Here is a 23,816-nt window from a genome sequence, read left to right on the forward strand (position 1 = left end):
CACATTGGGTTACAGCGTTAACAAGACAGGTCACTCTCAAATGATCATTTTTAAATGTGAAGAGACTTGTTTTACCAGAAATTTTGAAACATATTTGTGCCTAAACATAACCAGGCTACAAAACCAGAAGTAAAAAAAAAACAATTAAAACGCAAAACATGAATGAAATCAATGAAAAAGGGTCTCATTCCTCTCAAATGTGTCCGTTATTGGTGTGGCAGATTCAGTCTCACCTGGGATAACTTGTGCTTAACCGGTAAAAACAGTGGCATCTGAGAAAATGGCATGACTTTAAGCCCCGCAAATCTGTCTGCGAGCATAGACCCACCCACCTGGTGGTCAAACCTTGTGTTTACACGTAACCCAATCGGAAGAAACAAATATTGTTTGTTTAAGGATGAACTGAGGTGCATCACCAAGGCTCAAAACATGGTAAGTAAGAACTTTTCAAAGCTGTTCTAGGAGATTCCAGGTCCATGTTTTTATGAGTCTCAGAAACAAGAAAAAAACATTTAAAAAGTAAGATTTTTAATGAAGGATAAGATCAGTGAAATGAATATGAAAACAATGAAAATCAATTGAGCTCTATGTTAAGATTTATTTGTAAGAATGTCAGAATTGGTTTCTCTCAGACCATGGATCACTCTGAGGCTTTGTTGCAAATATTTACCACAAAATGCTCTCTTAACAAAGAACTGAACAAAAACACTTTTAGCACTCTTTTTTAACAGGGCTGGGTATCGTCTGAAACTTGATGATATTGACAATTATTTGACTGAGTTTCAATACTATTACCACAGTACCTAAATATTCTACTCTTAAAAGCATATATATTTTTTATAAACAGTAAAAAAAAATAACAAAATTATAATTCAGACAAAGAAATTTACGATGAAACATTAAGTAAACAAGACTTCCGACAATTAGGTTTAAGATATCTGTGCCGACTTTACTTCATAACTGATGATGGAAATGTTTAGTTCATTAATTAGTTTGATAGCCAGCCCCGATGTTATCTAAAAATATGACACAAGTGACTACTCGAAATCAAAAATCTCTGCCTCCTTCTCTTTCCAAAAAGCAAAACTACGGTCAATATATTTACAAATTTCTTCATTACTAAAACTGGAAATGTCAGTTCCAGTGTAGAGTGTCCCCTCATCTGGCGTAGGCGTCTGCACAATGACTTTAGGGACCTGTCTAACCTCTGGGAGGCTGTGTTTTACTGTTTCTGTAGAGCATTCAGGCTGACTCAAGGTATTCCCAAAGAACTTTATTTTAATGTCCTCGAAGCCGTCCTTCCACTCACGGTTCCCAGCCTCAATGTCCTGAATGACGGCCTTATGAAAGTCCCTGACCATCTCCCAGGGGAAGCTCCCCACATGGTCGAATACCTCGAAGCACAGAAGATGCCTCATTTTCCGTTCATCGACTGGCAGGTCCAGCTCCAAGATGTGAAAGTAGCCCAGCATGAAGAGATCTAGGGTCAGGTTGTCATACTCTACAGGAACACCATCCAGACGGGGTAAGAACTGCTCTGGCGAGTAGAGGGCTTTCTGCCTTTGGAGCCTGTTGATAACACTGCAGGTTACACAACAATGTATTTGACTATCTGTGATTCACCAAGCATGAACAAGGAGATACCATATGTCCATAGTTTACCAAGCCCAAAATTATGTAATTATGTAGCATTAATATAAATGTATTTTCTGAGTACTGGTACAAAACTTATAGACACTTATTGACATAATTTGCTTAGTGATTAATAAGGTATTCTAATTCTGATTTACTGTCCTATAAATGTCCTATAAATAAAAAAAAAAGCAGAATCCAAGCCTGATATTTGGTATTTATGTTGAAAAATATTTTTTATTTGGTTTCAGGCTTAAATTTAGTTTAAGTCGAGACAGGGGAAGGGATGGGAACCAAAGCCCCAGACCACCCTCTCCCCAGCTACCTTCTCCAGCTTATCCAGGCAATCAGTGAGACATTTCCAGGTCAGGGAGAATCACTCCAAAATTGTGTCAAAGGACATCCCTAGCAAAGTCCAACACCTAACGGAAATGAGTCAGACTTATCCCCAGCAATGGGGCCATAAATCTGAAGAACCCTGAAAAAGGAAGAACCTCCAAGGGATATGTTTGACCGCCTTCTCCAAGCTCAGCTGGGAAAACCCCAATGTATCAGACTCCTTTCCCATCAGAGAGTTGACAATCCATGTCCCAACAGCTAGTTTCAACAGGCACATTGCACCCAACCCCTATGGTATCTCTTGCAGCTGGTGAGCCCACAAGAAGGCTGGCCCATTTTGCCTCTTTGGCCCCTTAGGCTAATGCCTGGCCATTTGGTGTTCTCTCTCTCGAGCTTCGTTGCCAGGCCTGCCCAAGACAGAATCCCCCCCCCCCCCCCCCCCCCCCACACACACACACACACCCATTATACTTTGCTATATAACGTATAATAGGGTTATAATGAACCCCTCTGTAATTCTAGTTGCTAAATTAGCTTGGTTGCTTGAGCGTTAACCACACTTCTCGTGTATCATTTATACAGTATAAAGCTTCTTACAGCTGATCCCTTATTTACAAGGGGTCACCACAGATAATTTACAGATAATTTGAGTTGGCAAATCTTGACGATGCAACCCGCAACCCTAAAAGTATTTGTGTTTCCTCCTGATCTCAGACCAGTGACCTTTTGCATGTTGGGTAAATATATAAACATCTACTATGGAGGAACAGCATATATGCATTAAAAGAAAACAGATATTGTTCTTAACTCCATGATTCTGATGTGAGGTGAAAATTACAATATGATCTGACACACAAACATCCACGCAAATCTCTGATTAAGTTACTTAAAGATGTGAACAGTTTCAGTTTTCAATAGGAAGGGAAAGTCACCCCATCCTACCTTCTTATCTGCCTTGAAGGGACACTGGAAATCATATTTCTCCAGTTTCCCAGCATCTTGTTGACAGCACTTCTTTGCTTGAAGAAGTGTCCCAGGGAACTATTCATCATCTCTGACTGAGCACTCTCGATGCTACTCCTATGACCAGATCTGTCACCCATGTCTGGGTTTCCTCCACTTATCTTCCTCTCTGCTGCATCCTTGCTCTTCATTGCCACAGTGTAAGCAGATTTCTTCCAGTGGCCTAAAAACAGAACAACTATCCTCTCCTTTCTAAGACTAATGGTCTCTTGAACATCAGGAACATTTGTATCATAGTCAATACCAGAGTCACTGTTTTGATCTATTTCTGCAGCTGGATTCAGCCCTTTAACCTGCTTTCCTGACTCTGGGGCCTCAAACTGTGTGGAAGAGGTTAACATGTGAGCTTCTGAAGGTTCAGCTAACAACGACAAGTTCTGCGTTTCAAAATTTGACTTCAGAGTCCTCACAGACACTCCAAACTGATGGATTTCATCCTCGATCATCTCCCTGCGTCCCCTAGTGGAGTTCTTTCTGTCTGACGTCTGAGAAAACACTGTGATAAGCTCTGTATTGGGCATCTTGCAGTAGGGCTGGTCCGTCAGGTTGGTCATGAGTAGAGACATGCTCTTTACGATCCCCGAGATACGGCCGCACCACACAGGTAAGGGAACTTGATTTGTGAAGTTCCCAAACTGCGTGTTGACGGTGATGTTCACTATGGGGGCCGGCAGGATGTGCCTGAGCTCCTCAGCTAGACGAGCCAACTCCAACTCGTAGCCTTCACAGTTCCTCTGCAGGGAGACGTTGGCAATCTGCTGCTCCAGATAGATGAGATCACCCTCAGTCAGCAGCTCACCAGAGGGCCCCAGGATGGCATTGTGGGCTTGGGAGTACCTCCAGCTGACTTTGGCAAATCTGTTCCCGTTTTCCTGTAAAAGAAGAGGCAAACACCAGATAAACACGCAGGATGTAATTTTTACATTTTTTAAACATTTCAGAGGGTTTTGGCATGCAAGAAAAAGAGTAATGATACATTAAAACTGCAACACAGACCTCATCCAAACCTCAGAAATATGACTTGACTCACAATGTGCTATGTGTTCAGTGATTTGTTATGAGCAATTAAAAGTAAATGGGGACTGAATTTCCAAGTGTTTTTCAGATTTTCAGTAATGCAGATTTAGAGAAGCAACACAAAGAACGAGCTGCAATTTTTGCTTTTCTCATTATGTTTAGACTGTAACCATTTGTTTAGGGGAGGTTTTGTTTAAATTAGGCTTTACCTCAAATAGCAGACCTTACTACAGTTGATTATTATAGATTATTGTGGTGGTCATTTCTTGACTAAAAGCCGTTTTGTCTTTAATGCGAGAAAATAAAGCTTTCTCCACCCAGAAGTGGAGATAGCTTCTTTTGCTCAGCCAGCAGGCGGAAATTCAAAGTTGTCTGTCGATGAAGTTATTCATTTTATGTGCTCCATCTTTTCCAAGAAACACTCCAAATATTTTCCCAAATATTTGTTCATTTTTAAATGACTATTCCAAGAAACCAGAAAGGCCTTTGCCTTTGGGATTTAAATGTAAAAGAAATGGGGAAAGTGTGTGCACGAGTACCTACAAGTGTAACCCAACGGTTGGGTTACTTCCTGTTACAGAAGCTGAAATATTAAACACAACTTATACCAACCTATAACACAAAGGATTTTATAAAGAATCTAATACGTAAAGATCCACACAACATAATGACTGTTTTGCATGCAGTTGCATTCTGTATAATCTAAAAGGGCTTAGAAGTACCATTAGAAGCAAAAACTGACACTTTTTAAATACAGGACATACACTAAAGTGTTATCGACTAACTGTTTGATAAATTTTAAAAGGTTGGATTGGGGCTACAGTCTTTTGTTTCTACTTAAAAGCCAACAATTAAATGGCAATCAGGCTCATTTCCCTTTTCTCTGGAACTGCTAGTCTAAAAAGTCACATCAATCTTGGTTTACTCCCGAAATTCTCTGATTTAGTCCTACATGAAAAGCACCTTGAAGATCCAATTTGTACACACTGACTTCTTGATTGAAAGTACTAAATTGTGCCCTAATTCATCTCTCAGACAACATTACCTTTCTCCTCTGATCCTCCTCATCCAGCAGCCTGGCCTGCAGCTGTCTCACCATGACTTGCCTCTTCCATTCTGCTATGGGACAGCCTCTCTCATCATGGGTGGGCACCAGATAATCAATGTCTGACAGGTTGGCCTCCTCAGTAGGTAGGACCACCATCTTATTCTTCAGAGATACATGAAGCGGCAGAGTTCTAGCTATCAGCTTTTTATCCAAAGAAATGAAGTGAATCTGATGACAGGATATTTAAAATAAGGAAGCCTAGAATACTTACCGCTTGTCCAGTGAAAACTCCCGATATTCCTGACTGTTTCAAAGATTTAATGGACTTCATGTCGCCAAGAAGTTTTCTTTCAGCCAGGAGGTTTGCATCAGGCAACATTGTCTTATCAGTACAGACAGTCCTCTCACTCCCAGCGGCCTTGGGTTGCTTGAAACATCTAATAACTGCAGTACAAGTCATGAGCAGTCATTTTCCCAGTCATTTTAAAGCAGATTAATATTTGAAATGACTCACTGTTACCATGGAATTGTGCAATAAATTTTTGCCTTGCTTTGCAATAAGAGCAATTAAATAAGCTCCACAGATGTTTCTCTCACCAGATGTTGCGATTTCAACCTGCTCTATTCTACTGACGGCAGTCCTCTGAGGCTGGGCAGGTGTAGATGAACCAGAAGGTAAAGAAGGTGCAAGCAGGGACTGAGGGCATCTTGCTTGTGGAGACTCCTCATTCTCAGGCTGCTATTGTAAACAAATAAAAGGACTCACTGGCGTGCTCTAAGAAACCACAAAAAAAACAGAAAGCATCATAAAAACTAAACTGCGATTACCTTTAAACTGTCCATGTGTGAGTTACTGCTGTGACTGTCTGTGCATGTGTCACTCAGGCTCCCGTAGTAGTCTTCCCTGCTGTGCGGCAACACCAGGGCTGGCTTTACTTTCACCTCCTCTGCTGGAGTGGGAACCTCAATGGGCTTATCTACACTGTAGGCCTGCAAACATTTAAAATATTTAGAATAAGACTTTACTGCACTTTACTGCACTATAATTATAATCACCTTGGAAAACGTGGAAACAGAGTGTGACAAAAAGAGGTAATAAGGATTAAAAAAAGGAAAAAAACGTGGAATAATAAAGAAGCATCTCCTATATTCAGTTTGAATAAATGATTTTTTAAAATTTATTCATAATTCAAAAAAGCAAAACAAACAAACAAACAAACAGAAATAAGACAACAAACACCAAAGACAATCGAAAATTAACCGGCAATCTACAAACTTCAATATACGGGTTACTAAAAAAACAAAACACAAGTTCCTTCAACAAGGAAGCAGAATGATGCACAAACTTTACAAATACTTGTTTGTCCTTATACTTGCACTTACAGAACTGCAGCTTCCTTTAGCTGCTTTTGTACAATTATTTCATACTTGGAAGATATGTCACAACCACAAAATGATTCTCATTTGCAAGATGTTTTATTTACATCTGATCCATCCATCCATCCATCCGCTTATCCTTTTCAGGGTCGCGGGGGTCGCTGGAGCCTATCCCAGCTGTCATAGGGCGAGAGGCGGGGTACACCCTGGACAGGTCACCAGTCTGTGGCAGGGCCAACACACAGGGACCGACAAAAAATTCACAGTCACATTCACTCGCACATTCACACCTAGTAGCAATTTGGATTATCCAATTAACCTATCCCCACAAGCTGCATGACTTTGGACGGTGGGAGGAAGCCGGAGTACCCGGAGGGAACCCACGCAAACACGGGGGAGAACATGCAAACTCCACACAGACACTTGCTGTGCAGCAACAGTGCTAACCACCGTGCCAACGTGCTGCTCCACTATTTACATCTGATCTTTCTTCAAATTCTCTGAATGCTCCTTTTCTGTGGCTGTTTCTAAGTCCAGGTCCTCTTCACTTCTTTTGCCTATGGTGTGCCACAAGGCTCCTGTTTGGGGACTTTATTGTTTCTGCTGCTCCCTCTTCAGCACATTTTGATTACCGTTAAAGAAATTTCTTATCACTGCTGCACATATGGAATCCAGTTTTGTATCTCATTTAAGCCCCAGTCACACATCTTACATACGTGCTTTGACTCTATTAAAAACTGTAATGCAAATTCTAGTTCCCCTTGCCACTTTTGCTAATCAGGATCAGGAAGCTTGGTGTGACTGCTGTTTCAGCTTTTACCTTGCTTACCAAGTTGAGGTCTATTGTGTTATGCTCTGAATTGGGGATTGTTATTCATGCCTTCATTTCATTGCAATTGGATTGTTAGGATTTGAAATGACCCATCGTTACCGTTACCTCCTGCAGTTCTGCAGTTTTAGCTGTTCACATGTCACACCATGGTTAATTCTGCAGCACTGGTTCTCCACTGACTTTAGGATTTATTTTAAGATTCTGGTTATCAGATAACCGTTACATCCATACATCGCCAGCAGGTCCCTAGGATCAGGTGATTACGGCCTGCCAGCTAATAATTAAAGGAGACAGAGCTTTTGCAACAGTGACCCCTAGACTCTGAACCTCTTTCTGTCTGAGCCTGAGATCTGTGGATTCAGCTGTTTCTTTTAAAAAGTTTTAAAACTTGCTTTTGGGTAACTTTTTTGCATTTTGTTGTGAAGCCTTTGTGATTTTTAGCTTGACAGTGCTATCAATGGAATTATACATTACTTACAGGTCTAATGAACCCTGAATATTACAACTTGCTGGCCTTAATATGCTCCAAATTTCTTTTCAGCTGAAGCACACTTTTTCATGATTTTAAAATCCCTAAATGTTTAATGCATGTTTTGACTCAGGAAAGCCTCCATTCCTTTGTGTGTGCAATGGTTTCCAGAGCTGTCGTCGTTTCAAACGGCTCACAGTTTCTGAATAATGAAAAAAAAGTAAAGCAAAAAGCACACTGTGCTGCTTTTGGTTGTAATTTCCCATCAAAAGGAAACAAGTGAAGCAATATTGTTCAGCTTTACTGTCGATAAGAAGAGGGGGAAGGAGCGGGAAACTTCCAAAAGAGCTGCAGCTGTGTTTTCGGCACTTCCCTCCTGCTGTATTTGATTTACTTATTTATGGCTCATAAATGCTGCTGGTTATAAGCAATGACTAAAGCTAAACACCGTGACGATAATTTTCTCCCATGAGCCATGCAAACGCCCTTAGATATTGAGTGAAAATGCTTTAAGAATTGTGAAAGACAGGAAAACATAGATGCTCTCTAGCTAAGCAATAAAGTATCAGCTCTGAAAATGACCCAAAAGTTCTGACCCTGATCACAGAGGAAGCACCAGTCAATCAGCGTCTCCAGCTAACCGATGTAGCTATTCGGCTGGATGCAGCTGTACGCTGGCCATTGTATTGAGCCTGTAATTATGAATCATGGTTACATGTGTGAGCATGAAACTGAGTTGAATAAAAAAGGAGAGGAGGACTATATGCTGGTTATTGATGCTATCATGTGAAAATACAACTATTGGACACACATGCTGACTTCTTTACAGCAAACAATTGTTTATGTACATTTTATTTACCTCTTCAGCTATGTTACTCTCAGGTTTAAACTAAAAAAGGTTGACTTTTGCAGCCATTTGACATCTGCCACTGCCCAGACTCCATGAATGACAACAGCGGCCTTTGATTGAAATTATTTTCATACTTTTTAAAAAACCGAGATACATACGGAGTTTGATAAGTATTAATTTGAAATGACTGATGTTAATGTTAATAAAATAAGGCACGTGCTCAGTCAGAGTTCTATTTTAAACACTCACATTTTTGTCTTAGAAAATGATGAGGATCAAAGAAGTGCTTACTGCGTTATATCTTTCCTGTCATCTAAATCAGGTGACATCATGCCTGCTGTAAGATGATCCATTTTCAGAGACTTCTCTCTTCACCTCACCTGAACTGCTGCAGGTTTCCCACCATCACACTGAACTGCAGTTTGGTGGCCGTTGCATGACGTCACAAGTGCTTTTCATGCAACGAGCCTGGTTTGTCTAGTTACGTGTGACCTCATTATGGAGTAAGATCTCGTTTGAGCGAACACCACAGAAACAGATGAAAAGAGATCTCCATCAAGGAGGTTATGTGATTGGTTCAGATTGCCTGACTTAAAAAGTTACACACAGAACTTTTGCATGAGAAGTTTAATAGAAATGGAGCTTTGCCCAACTTAGAAGTAATTCACTTTTGGAGTTGATCTCGATCCAGGAATTTTTGCAAGGATTTTTTTAATATTGCGAAATGAGGCAAAATTGTACTTTCTGCATCATATCTTCACAAACACGTACCAACATACACATTTTAGTGTGGATTGTCCTTCTACACTTGACCCTGTGTGTACACTGAGCCATCTTAATTTCACCTCACATTTGCTGTGCTCGTTTTGCTTTATTGAATTTGTTGACCTATGTTACATGGAGATGGCTCTCTGTGCCTGCTTGGGGTCTTTGTTTCTATTCTGGCTTCCTCCCACAGTCCGGAGACAGGCGTGTTCAGTCAGGTTGCTGATTCTAAACTGGCCGTAGGTAGGTATGAATGTAATGTATGGCTGCTTTTCCCCAAGTGACAGCTGGGATAGGATTCAGTGCCACACGAGCCCCCTGAACTGGAAAAACTGTTAAAAAAGGACATTATTTTATTTTGTTTTAGGTTCTTTTTTTTGTAATTTTTCAACTTTTAAGATAGATAAAAGTATATCTTAAACTGAAAGAGGAAAAGCTGGGGGAAATGGCCTTGATGTTCACAACAAAATGACACCAACTGGATCCAGGGACTCGATTCATCCATGATGTGGAGGGAAGCTATGCAGTCTCAGACTGCTTTTGTTATTACTTCTGTGTGATAGTTGTGTGTAAAGTACGACTGTAGTCTTTAATCTTAATTTACAGGAGTACATCAAACCAACCACAGAGAGGACATAATTTCTTCTCTTTGTTAGTATAGTCAAATCTTACATTTACAACAGTTTCCATTCATCATTTGTAGATAGGGGAAAAGATGATTTTCAGGTGTGTTTTTTCTTTCAGTTTGTTCTTAAATCATACACTATTTGGACAAAAGTACTGGGGACCTATGCTACATCACCTCCATTACCCCTGCAGGAACTCTTTGTACACTGTTTTTATGCTGACATTAATGCCAGAGGAGGTTTGGAAGTCTGGAGCTCTGCAGTTATTGAGTCAGAAGAGCACTGGCAACTTTTACTCTCTATGTGCCTCAGCACAATTACAGCACCATGCTTGAATTCAGTGAGCTCTTTACAAAGATCCAAATGTTTGTACAGGCAGATTGGATGGCTGCGTGCTTGATTTTATACACCTGTGGCAATGCGACTGAATTCAAAGATTAAGAGGTGTGGCTCAATACTTTTGTCCATAATACAAACTACTTAACAGGTAAATATGTCAAGTTTAGGCACAAACAGGAAATCCCAGATTACAGCAGGTTTTGGGAGCCTTTAAAGTATTAAAAATGTAGATTCAGGCAGTGTAACCAGTCACACGAGATGATTTCAATATGGGAGCAGGTTCTGTGCCAGAAAGTGTCAAAAGTGTCAGTTGTTTTAGGTTAAATATGGTTGTTGTTGTTGTTGTTGTTGTTGTTGTTGTTTTTTGTTGTTTTTTACAGGCTATCAAGGATATAAGTCTGCTAGGTTTTTAATTAGAATAAAAAAGGAAGTTTCTGATTATGATGTACAAATGAGCACATGAAACATTTCACAGCCTGAAGACTCGCACCAAACCAAAGAAGAAAACAAGCACATGCACGGCTGAATAGGTGGCAGCATTTCACACCGCTCCAGGCAGGCTGTCGGATGTATGGAAGCATTTAGGTCGCCTTTAATGAACCTGCATTGTCCTAATGCACTCCATACAGAATACATATCAAATTCACCTCTCAGAGGACATTATTAGTAGCCAAAACTTCAAAGCCAGGCCTAATATGCTGCTGCACGCTGTTGTGCGTTACGTCCATGAGGTGGTCCGTGCCATTTCCTCTCACGCGGCACTTTGATGTCGAGCAACACGAAATATGCTGTGACACAGCTCGGGCGGAGGAATAATCTTCCCAGAAGTTGTGCAATCCATAAATAGATAAACAACAAGCGGGCTGGGAAATGGGAAGGGGGAGCCCGATTCCTTTGTGACCTTTTTCGTAACAGTTCAGTGTCCTAAAAACTACGATGAACCCTGCATGTGTGTGTTTAATTAGATGCAGTGGCCAGAGAGCATTTGGTTTTCATCACTCCCCCATCACTACTGCCACGCATATTCAGATAGCCTAACCCTGCTTTTGGCCTGGATCTGCTCTCCTTTTTGTCGAAGACCACAAAGGCTCTGATCGCTACAGATTAGGAGCCAGGGAGTTAAGAAACAGCTACTCAATGCTGTCTCATTGTCAGACATGCAGCTCCAGTAATCTGCGGTCCCTGTGGGTCGAACCACGGGAGAGTTTAATTATTTCAGAAACACAGTTTGTGTTTAAGAAACATGTCTTGTAATTCTGCACTCTGGAATCAATCATTCAAACAACCTGCTTCCACGTGAAATATTCACAGTGATAAATTGCAACAGGGAATGTATACAGCGGCTGCACATTATACACAGACCGCTATAGTGTAAATACATGTCCACTCACATGGCAATATACTCTCAGGTTTCCTCCATGGAGGTAAATGCTTGCGAGACTACCAACTGACAGATATACTGTTTTTGGGAACATCTACAGCATTTTCTTTTTTTTTTGCATCTGCTGCAGCTACAAAAGTAATAACTGAAAGTATTTGTCTACTTAGTGCTGAAATATTGTAACTACTATTGGACATGTCTGGAAACTGCAAGATTAAAGAAAACACATCCAATTTGCAAAAATCAACAATGACAAAATAAAGTAAGGTCATGAGCCTGGAGCGTTACTCATGCCTAACCGTAACAGGCTATAACTGATCAGAAAATAGGCAAAATGCTGCCAAAACATCTGCCAGTTTGGGCTTCTCAAACGGAACATACAAAACTTTCCATTCATTTCACAAAATTAATTACTCAGCCTGTCCGCTCACTTTCCTTCAGCTCAAAGAAAAATAAGGCGCGAGTATAAAAGCAAGAAAGAGAGCTTATAATATGGTGAGGGACAATGCTCATTAATTAACGAGCACTTGGGTCCATCGTGTAAATGTGCCCAAATTTAACTACAGAGGCTTTTCAACTGTAGTTCCTGGCACAGAGCAACAAAGACAGAAGCACATAACATTAAAGATCACCACTCATACAGTTTACACGCACAAACAAAATCACATGAGCACAATAAAAAAAACGATTGCACTTTGACAAACAGACCAAACTAAAACTCACCGACCTTGACCTCGAGCAGTTCTCTCGGCGCACACTTCGTGGTATGACTCACACCGACTTGTGCAGCCAGGTATTGGGGCGTGCTATCTTAAGATCACCGTCCACTTGTTTGACACCATCATCAGCGTCTCTTAACAGTGGCCAAGGGCCGCCAGGTAATAAACAATAAACTCTGATCGGAGAATGCTGTTAATAATTGAGGGACCGGATAGGATGGCCGGTAATGTCACTAATGCATTGACAAACCAGCGGTCATGCTGTTACACGCAGGGAGGTATCAGCGGAAGACTTGTCAAAGCACCTGGAGCAGAGACATGCGCGTGGGTAATCAGGTGATTTTGTTTTTCCACCTGGGACGATTGAATAGAAGAGCTCATTCATCAATCAAAAATGCTCCCACCCGAACCCCTCAGACTCAGCCGACTTTCCTCTGTACAACAGCTTCATTATATTTCAAAGTATCACACGTGAACACAGATATGACTCCATTAGAAAATTATTTTGACTCAGAAGGAATAGAAGGTGAACATGGTATCAAAATGTAGGGAAAGAATTCGACCTTTCATGTGCTGTAACTTGGTCATCACAATACGACACCATATATAGAAGTTTACATCACAGACATAAAACTGATGCAGTTTATAGAACTTCTAATTGGAATTGGTTTTGCCTTTTTTCTACTTAATGTTGCGTTTTTCTTTCTCTCACTTTAAATTGGGTTCAAAGATACTACTTAGTTAAAACATAGACCTTCACATCAGTAACCAATCACACTGAAAGAAGTTGGGAGTGACGGACCAATCATATCGATCTCATAGTCAAAAAAGGGATATAACAAAACAACAATATTTTACACTCTGGCACTATGATGCCGTCCTTCTCTAAGGGGTATCAGGCCCTCCAAACTTTGAGAACCACTGCTCTGAAGGCGCCCGTGGACCCAAAACTAGCCAGCAAAATGTCCCATACAGCACCTTTTATAGCGTATATGAAAGCGCACATAAAACTGAAAAATAAATTCAGGGTTCAAAATTTTTTTGCAGTCTAAAACCAGATATATAATAGCAAAAGAAAGTCATGATACACAGGATATAATGAGTGATACACTTTATACTGACAAAAGGTATTGGGCCACACCTCTTTAGCCCATTGATGTATAAAATGAAGCACCTGGTAATGTACTCTGGCTTTACAAATAAGAACCATAGGAGTTCAGCCATGAAGTGTCAGACCATGTGAGTCACAGAGCAAGGTTTGAGATTTAGTAACTGCAGTGCTCCAAACTATCTCTGACCATTAACATCAGAACAAAAACTGTGCACCAGGAGCTTCGTTGCATGTACTTCCATGACTGAGCTGCTCCGGTAGGTTAAATGTGTTCAGCACTTTGTCCATATAGTCCATATTTTATAGAGCTGTAAAATATCTCTGCACTAGTTTCCTAATAAATATCACATTTTGCACCCAAACATTATGAGTCGGACAGACTCACAGCTCTGTTGTGCAAGAGGATAAAGTGATGTGATGAGCCCAACAAAATTCATTAAATTCTCTTTAAAGTTATTAGATTACATGTGTTTTATTTCTCAAAAGAAATGTAAAACTTTAGACGTGTGTCTTAAAAACCAAAGTGATGACTGATGAATGCTCTTTCCAAGGTTTCTAAAAATAACAAAAATCTCAAACACCAGTATCTTTGGCCTGATCGCTCTGTGTGTGTGCACGCGCGTGTGCGTGTGAAGTAAACCTCACACCGCACACTGTTTATTTGATTGCAGCTGTTGCTGAGATGCGAGATGAGGGAAGAGTAGATGACAGCGCTGAACGAGTCTGACCTCGCTGTGAGTGATCCAAACATGGCAGCGAGTCCAGATCTGCAGCGGTCACTGTCCCGCTACATTCAGGTCACTTCTCGGAAATGAGATTATCCAACTGACACTTAAGAACCGATGAAACCCGCGATCTGCGTTACAAACGTAAAACACCTCCAGAAATGTAATTAAGGCACGTCTACCTGCACACCTTATCTCTGCCACAGCTGGATTTAAATCATTACATATTCTATCCTGTAAATGTTATAAAGATTTAAATCGAGTGACTGTTTGGTCGGTTGTCTGTCAGATGACCTTTTACTTCACACTGAGTCTCTGTTAGTGTATCCAATTCATAAAGTGCCAAGAAACACGATATACCATTCAGTCTGCTACCATCATTACACAGCATCCAGAGGTGACAATCATAGCACTTCCAAGCCTCTTGGAAAAAAACATGACTGACAGTCAAATGTGTGTTTGATGCCAATGACATCCTGCTCTCCAGCTCCACAAAGGGATAGAGTTGCCGGCTCCAGGCATCAGAATGGTGAAAACGCTGAAACTTAAGCTTGTGGATCCCATAACGGGCTCAGCATTTTCACCCGCGGGCCCTCCACCTGAGCCGCTGGAGAGAAGTAACTGATAGGCCCTTAGTTGGCGGTGGCTCGGGCTGTGTCGGACGCCACAGCAGCCCTGCGCTAATTAGCTTCCCTTTGTTCATGGGAGGATTATTTCTTAAGAGGAGCTCGGCAGTCACGCCTCACTACTTCCCTATCATCATCCTCTTCATGTATGAGTGCTGCTCTTCTCCGCTGACTTATTCATGGATCCTATTGGCCGACAGCTTTGGTTACTCTGTGTAGCCTGCGTTATAGGCAGCAAGTGAGGAGTGGTGATGGAAAACAACTACATCAGGCTGCAGGTGGACAGCTGTGAGGCTTTAACGTTCAACAAGTCTGCTGACAGAGTGGTGCCCACCTGTCCCAGAAGCTGATGCAACCATTCAAGGTTTACCAAAATTCAATGAATTTTTCTCCACTGAATTATCTGAAATCACATCAAACATCCTGAGTACAAACTTTTTTTTTGTTTCTCTAATTCACAGACATCAAATTAGTGGAGTTTACTCAAACTATGATAAGATCCTATCATACTGATGTTCAGAACTGGTTATAGAAGAAGACGAGATCTCGATTTCAGACACTTTTGACACTTAAGAGTCGGTCTAAAATTGATTTGGATTCGGTTTAAGCAGCACTTCAAATGGATATCCTCTGTCCTTTCTTATTTGAGAACTTTCATTCAGGTTTCAGAGCTCTCCACAGTACAGAAACAGCTTTAGTAAAGGTTACAAAGGATCTTCTTAAGCTTTCTTCCACAGCGTGTTTTTGTCCTGTCTTCCTCCCCTCACCCAAACCAGTCATAGCAGATGGCCACCCTGCTCTGAGCCTGGTTCTGCTGGAAATTTCTTCTTGTAAAAAGGGAGTTTTTTCCCTTCTCACTGTCACCAAAGCACTTGCTCCTAGGGGGTCATATAATTGTTTAGTTTTCTCTTTTTTTCTTTCTGTTATTATATATTTATATTATATACATACCGTAAAGAACCTTGGGGCAAGTGTTGTTGTGATTTGGCACTGTATAAATAAAACTGAATTAAAATGAATTGTGAATTACAGAATGCAAATTAAAAGCTATGAAATTTCAGCCTACTCATGTGACGTTATGAGTCAGTAACTCAAATTGTTCTTGTCTTCATGAAATATGCCAAAGTTATTTGAAAAAAATCACCTGATTCTGTGCATGTCAGGAGGAATGACTTACATCAAAGTATTCTGAGTTGATTAACCCTAATGCAGGTAAGTGCTTCCTGCAGTGACGTCTGACTTGAACAGGCAACACCAGCAAAAACAAGGTGTCAGCTCTAAAATATTGATCAATCGCATTGAGGAGTGCGCTGCATTCCACACGAACCAAAAGAGCTAGCCTGACAGACTCATCTGTGGAAAACAAAGAAAGAAGAATACCCCCCCCCCGCCACAGTACTCACGCCATCATCTCCTGTAATGCCCTAAAGCCTTCATCCTCCACTTTCTCAGACCTCTTGAACTGAGAGCAATGTAATCAGGTTGAGTGGAAGAGAACAGCTCAGGAGAATGATAGGCTTGACCTGAATGAAATACATGTTACAAATTAAGAAAATGATTCACTGAGCTTCCAAGATCTTCCAGATGTTTGACCGTACTCGAGCTTTGATTTTCATGCCAAGGCAAACAGCTGTGCCGCGACACAAAGAGAGGAAACAAACAAGGGAAAACGTGCAAAATAAAATATACTGCAGGTGACAAACATCTTACGTTTCTCTCCATGGCACGGAGATATCTGGCACATTCAGCGTGTCCGTTGTACTCTGCCAAATCTGCTGCTGTGAACCCATCAATATCTTGATCTGAGGGGTTGGCTTGATGGGCCAGCAGGATCTTACAGCACTGAGAGATCAAACGAGACAAGTTTTATTAATACAATTGAGTTTATTCAGGCATAACACAAAACATAAGATATAAAAAATGTGGAAAAAAGTTAGCTCTGACCTCCAGCTCTCCATTCTCTGCAGCATCATGAAGTGGGGTCCCTCCCCAGTAATCTTTCATGACCTTTGAACCCATGTGTAGTAGCTTCTCCAAGATGCAATAGTGTCCCCTGCTGGCAGCAAAGTGCAGAGCAGTTGCTCCATCTATGTCCTGACAGGACAGGTTGATATCAGTGCAGGTCACCTGTTCAGAGTTAATTAAATACGGATCAAAGAAAGCATCAAATGTAAAAAACAGCTTCATAGATTTATGCTTCTTCACTTACCAGCCACAACGCCACAGTTTGGTGGCCCATGTGAGCAGCAGCATGCAGGCAGGTCATGCCATCATAGGCCCTCAGGTGCACATCAGCCCTGCAGTCCTTCACAAGGTACTCGACAACATGCAGGTGCCCTTCTTGGCAGGCCAGGTACAGCGGAGTAGCACCGGTAGCCGTCTGGTGGTTCACACACCTGTGCACAAACAGGTGATGGAGGTTAGCCATTAAAAAAATATATGAGCACAGGCAGATTTAAGAAGTTAAAAAGAGATATTCCACTACAGATCCAACACTTCAGGCCATGGAAATAACCAGTCTCTTTAAAAATATGCACCAAAGCCTTCTCTTGTTTGTTGGTATAGCAAATTTAACCACTGTCAGTGATTAAAACTAAGGACATATACTTTTTATTTTTATTTTAACAGTTCATTTTTGTCTCTTTTATAAGTCTAGTTCCAATTTTTGTTCCGGTTAACAAATCATTTTGTTGTATCGTATTAGTTAGAGTTACCACAGTTACTCAGATCCATTAATAAAATACCTGAAAAAACCTACAGTGCTTTTTCCACTAAAATATCAGAGTTGTACCGTTTCAGCTTTTTTAACTGTGAGCATTTTCTCATTAAACATACAAGTTAAATAGAGTTTATGGCTTATAATTTCATCTGTTTTTATTTTTATTTGGTTTAAATTGTTTCTTTCTTTTCAGTTCAGTTTCAATTAGTTCAAAGATACATATAGGTTTGCTTATTTCATTATAGTTGCTATTGTTAAAAATGTTTTGTTAGTAGTTAAGTTAGAAATTGTTATAATGTGTAAGGTTTTTGTAAAGAGAGAAAAATCTGGTATTCATGGCCAACATGGTCTGATGTGTTCTAACAGAGCAATATCTTAATGAAATATGAAAGCACAGATAATTGAAGTATGTTTTTAATTCTGGAAATGATTAAATAAATATTTAGTTGCTGAATGTGGGTAAAACATATTAAAAATAACACCAAAAATAATGAGCACACCATGCGTGTATCTATGGATACACATCACACTGGACATCGATGTGGAAATTATGCAAAAATCTAATATAAGCAATAATGTTAAATTATGTCACAGGGGAAATTTCTTCTTTAATTTAAATCTTTTTTGGTCCTCAAAGCAGCGTTTCCACTGGTGTGCACACGGCTCTTTAACAACTGCAGGCCGAATGTGATGGACAACATGTAGCCATGTATTATTCACAGGTCACTGATGGTTACTTGTGATGCTCTAAACTCTGCCATGCATCATGCAAATTACAGTCAGACTCTATTGTAACAAGAGTATAAGGCAGGAAGAGCCACACGCGCCATTATCTGTGCCGCTGTCTCGGGTTTAGGAGATGGAAAAGTTTAATTGGAGGAAGAAGTGAGGGCTGGTGCTTATGTTTACTTACTTGTTCCTTTTGATGAGCGCAACCCAATACCGTACATCCTTTAATCATCTCAGATGTCTGTAAATGTGACCTCATGCCATAATCGAAAAAGTTATGCTCATTAAGAATTGCAGATGACTGAACTAACTTTTGTATTAGAACCTGTTTCCCTGTGTTATCATGTGTAATTCTATTTTTGTCATTTAGAGTGGTAAAGACTTTTTTTTCTATACTTGACCTTTTGTCCTTTAGCATCTGTATGAACAGGGATAAAACTGTGCAGGTAAAGAGTGGCTGCTGACAATATCACGAGCTTGGTCAAAATCTCCTGAACTTCAAACAAACATCAAACTTGACCAGATGATGGCAGAAAAGTCACCAAAGCGTTTTGGACTGACCCTCCAGCACCTTTGAGGATAATTCTGTGGGGATGCAGACAACAAATGTCGGTGTCATGGTGGCAGTAGAGGAAAAGCCAGACCAACAGCAGTTGCAGTCATAATCTGGGGACTACGAATTTCTGCACCAACTTTATTACGCTGAAGAGAAATAACAGCGCAATAGTAGTAATAATAATAATACTTTTTATCCAGTAATTTGCTGTTACTTTGTTTTCTGGTGACACAGATATTTATTGATAAGATTTTTTTAAGGGTTTGGAAGTGAGTCAGTGTAAGATCAAGTGGGACATCACTCTTAAATAGGGGTTGTTTTTTGATTATCGATTTATCGATTTATATCGATTCTAGCTTGGATAACGTGATATCGATTCATTAAAATCCTGAATCGATTTTTTTATTATAAATTTATTTTGCCTGAAACGCCAGAATCTCAGGTTACAAGTCACAAAATTTCAACCACCACCAAACAGCTAAAACAGTAAATGAGAGCAGGTACACGGATTCTGCACAAAGACGTAAACACAAAGCGTGGACGCACTAACGCATAAGAATCAGTGAGATGTCGCTTTTCTCACCCGACGGCACGGACACGGTCGCGGCTGAAAGCTGACAGCTCGCTGATTCTGATGTTTCAGCAGGTATGCGCTTTGTGTTTACCTCCTTTTTGCACTGATTCTGAAGCTGCAGGTTTTATCCCTCTCCAAACAATATTGACTGAACCAGCAGCAAAATTTCCCAGATTCAAATTGAATCGATTTGAATCAAATTGAATCGAATCGATTCGGAACCTTGTGAATCAGAATCGAATCGATTCTAGAAATCAGTGACGATACCCAGCCCTACTCTACAAAGTAAGTTCTTAAAAGAACTAATCTGCCATCTAGGGCTGCAGTGAAACAGTAAAAAATATACCTAAAATCACCTTTGTCTTATCCCATTACCTTGGTCTCAACTGATAACATATCATGAGGTGAAAAAAAGATGCGATTTTAGGGAGGAGAATTTATCTATAGAAAAGAGAACAGCAGTTCTCAGAGAACTATACTTACAGCAGACTGCTAAATAATGTGATTGTGGATGTTGCGGACATGCATCTGAAAGTACAACATCGTGAAGAAGTTCATTGTAGATTCTTTACCCAGCATGCTCTTAAGGTGTCCTTCATGTGTTGTTTCATGCAGGTTAAATAAATGGGGATGGGCAGTGAAAAATATAACTTCACTGCTAAGGACAAAAAAGAAGAAACTTTACAAACTGAAATGAAATGTTTGACGGATTGAGATTAGTTGCTCATAATGTCTACAAATACTTTATCTTCCTAATGGAGGCATGATCCAAGCTAACGCCCGCCTTTTTTAGGCTCTGTACCCAAGTGCTGTTAGGACTCCTTATGGGTAGTTCTGTGCATAAAGAAAATCCTTCATGCATTGCTGTGTAGTTGCTGTGTAGTTAACAGTTGGTCAATGCTGGACAGTTTAAGCTCTAGTTGTAAAGGTAACCAACGCTGTCACATGTCAATCAGCGTTATCCTTCACTTCCACTGGAAGCTGCATCACTCAAAACTGAAAAACATTTAACTTAGGACTCGCTCACTTTATGACTGTTGTTCCACGGTCTCTGGCCATCGTATAACTGCTAATCTCGTTTTATGTGGATGGTATGCTTATAGATCTGTGGTGATTGCTCAGTGGCAAAGAGAAGTAGTGTTTTCAATGCTTTAAAAGAGCAAAAGTTTCTAAATTTAATACCTGCCTGATAGAAGAATGAGTCTGAAACACCACTTTTTAAACTTGCACTTAATCAGTGCTTAAGAACTTCCAATGGCAGCGGCTCAGGTGCTATTATGCTTTGTTTGGGTCCGTCAGTTACTATAGTGCCATGGAAAATAAAGCAGATCAGAAGTATCATCAAAAATTATTCTAAAGTATAACATTTCTAACTTTTAAATTTTTAACATTTTAAGTTTCTTCCTAACAGCGCTACTTGAAGTTTCACAAACTTGCAACTCTTTGCACATACTTCCAAAAACAAAATACTTACTAAACTTACTTACTAAAAACAAATGGAAAAATGGAAACGCAAAGTCAGTTAATATTAATCTAGTAAGAGGGTCCAATTCGGCCCACTGGATGGCTTTGAAAAGTGTGGATGCAGATGATTATCTTTGTACAAACATCCTCAGGCAGGCAAACAGAGCCTGTAATATTAGGAAGTGAAATTAGGGCTGTGAACTCACCCAGGTGCTTCCTGAATGAGCAGTTTCAGACAGGTGAGGTCCCCGTTGGCTGCGGCGTAGTGAGCAGGCACAGCTCCACAGTTTGTCTCCACCTTGGCCACACCGCCAACAGAAAGCAGCCACTTAATGACCTCCACACAACTGAACCGAGCCGCGAGGTGAAGGGCCGTGGCACCGGCAGCATCTCTATCCTGGAAACATTCGCAGAGATCTGATGTGGACAAAACTGAAAACCTGCTCCTCTACAGGCTCAGGGGAGGTAAATGATTTTTGATTATCATTTTAGCAACAGATTAAAAAAAATGAAGTAACATAAAACAAGTAAAGAGTAATTGTGTGTGCACAGGTTCTCAGTCATTCAGGTCATAGTAGCCTAAGTCCCTTACTTTCCGAGCTCCTTAGACTGAACCGTAAATGCTTTCTGTTTTTTATACGAAAAGCTGCAGGAGAGATTCTTATCTAAGAGATTTCCGATAATCAGTAAGTAAAATAGAAGCTTAAAAATCTGATCTTGCACATTCAGTTTTGAAAAACAATGTAAATAAACTTTACTCTGCTTCTACTCTGTTATACTTCCTGCAACCATCTGGGCATAATTACTGGACATGTGATACATTACCATAATGGATGTCAGCTAAGTCAAAACCATATGATGTAATCAGTCAGTAATACATCAGAATAGGTTTAAGCTTTTAGAGAATTTTTTAAACTGCTTTAACTACTGTAATTAATTCCTTTCCCTATGCTGTTACTGTTATTACTTTTTTTCCTTTATTTTTCGACCCTCAAGGAACAAAATGATTTTAATAGCTAAAATAACCAAGTGGAGTCATTAAGAGTATGTTTTTAATGTGTGTTTATTATTCCTATTCTGCTTCTTTTGCATATAACAGATATTCTAAAGTCTTCTAATTCCATTAATTATAGTTTTCAGTTATTGCCTTCAGACTATCCTTGTATGTTACGTCTTCTAAAATACATTTAACCAAATTTTAGATGAATTGATGACCGTGTAATACTTTAAAAAACAACAACTAACAATTAAATCATCATAGTCAGTTCTTTTTCATCCTTTGTTACTTTCATGTTTCTGTTTTAAACAAAATCTGAAATTTGGAATAGTGGAATACTGAAAACATTTAGCTTACTGAAATACCTGAAAAACAGAACTCTCAAATCTTTAATGAATAAGATGATGACGTATTTCTCACATTTTGCAATCGCCTTTTACAGAATTTAACTAAAACTTTCACCACCAGGGGGCAGAGTTTGTTTTTCCAATGGCTGTTATTTATTTATTTTTATCAGTTTCTGCATCTTTGCTGCTATTCTTTTAACTTCTGACACTTCTTTTTAGCCTTATTCTTAATTTATCAGGAGGTTTCCTTTCCTTTCCTTTGCAGGAAGTGACTTAGTGACTTACCTACTAAAATAAAGGTTCGAATGACATACTTCCACTATCTTGTGGTAAAAATTGGTATTACACACTAGTACAGTCCGGCCCTTATTCCACTTCAGCTGATATCTCTTTAAATTGTGTTTTAATCATTTACAATGTAATAATTTGTTAATTTATCATAACCCTGTAATGCCAAGTGAGTTTTTGAGAACTCTACATCATCACTGTGATTTTCCCCCAAAAAACTTTTAATAAATGTAATTTATCAAAAGGTTCAATAAACACTGCAGTTTAAAAAAAGAAGAATTTTCTAACAATTACTTCTTGGTTTAGCCTTTACAGGTGTAACTACCTGCGAAAGGAATACATTAATAAATGTACTCAAGCCAGTGGAAGTCAAGTTAATTCCTTAAGCTCTCAGGATGGGTTTCACTCTCTAACTTTTTGTGCCAAGATTCCTATGAGTGGATATATTTACCTCAATGTTGCAGCCTCCTTCTTGCACAAGCCACTGCAGCTCCCGGATGTTGCCAGTAGCTGCAGCATCATGTGCTGGTGTGGCCTTGTTCGAGGCCCGGGGATCAGCACCCAGCCCAAGCTCGCTCACCAGGAACTGCAGGCAGTCCAGGCGTCCACACCTGGCTGCGTGGTGCACCGGGCCAGCACCCTGAGCATCAGTGATGCCTGGAGAGAGGTGACCAGAAGAGGCGAGCTCCTTCAGGGCTGCGAGATCTCCCGCTCGAGCTGCCTGGATGGTCCGATGAAGCACCATGCCTCACTGCTATCAGTGGGTTATGGCACAGGCTGAACAAGCTCCCTGGAGCTCTTTCCCTTCCAGTAAAACACCATCTCACACGCACAAAGTCCCACACAACAACAAAAAAACCCTCGTGTACTCGTTGGCTCCTCCTGAGCCGGGAAAGTGACACTCGAGCGGGAGCCAGCTGGCCAGCATAGCTGTTGGGGAGAGAGGAGGGGGTCAGAGCCGGTGAGAAAGAAAGGTAATGAAAGACGGGTGGAGGCGCAGCACTCGTGGCCTCCTGCTCTCTCTTTGTGTGGCAGTGACCATATGCTGGCACATGCACACACACTTCACTGGAGATGGGGGAGCTGAGGCAGCACGGAAACTTAAGTAATGGGAGAAGTCCGAGCCAAGGCATGGTGGATTACAATGAGAGTCATTTTTTACAACTATTTTAAAAATTAATCAAAGAGAAGGGCGACTAAGCAGCTGGTACATGTAGAATATTATAACCCACATGAAACATTTCATCGTTGACTTGAGAAAAT

General features: G+C 40.4%; 1 protein-coding gene across 1 annotated transcript; it reads right to left on the bottom strand.

The window, feature by feature from the left end:
• Positions 1-578: 578 nt before the first annotated feature.
• On the bottom strand, positions 579-23,794 carry espnla (espin like a). Its single transcript, XM_026159069.2, has 11 exons — positions 23,005-23,794; positions 21,128-21,318; positions 17,089-17,275; positions 16,824-17,006; positions 16,590-16,721; positions 5,888-6,049; positions 5,657-5,798; positions 5,331-5,503; positions 5,057-5,221; positions 2,914-3,866; positions 579-1,569 (listed from the first exon to the last, which is right to left on the bottom strand). Exons 1-11 carry the CDS (start codon positions 23,296-23,298, stop codon positions 1,038-1,040), a joined length of 3,114 nt encoding a protein of 1,037 aa, XP_026014854.2. The 5' UTR covers positions 23,299-23,794; the 3' UTR covers positions 579-1,037.
• Positions 23,795-23,816: the final 22 nt, after the last annotated feature.

This window comes from Astatotilapia calliptera, chromosome 23 (genome assembly GCF_964374335.1).
Source record: "Astatotilapia calliptera chromosome 23, fAstCal68.1, whole genome shotgun sequence".
Classification (NCBI taxonomy): domain Eukaryota; kingdom Metazoa; phylum Chordata; class Actinopteri; order Cichliformes; family Cichlidae; genus Astatotilapia; species Astatotilapia calliptera.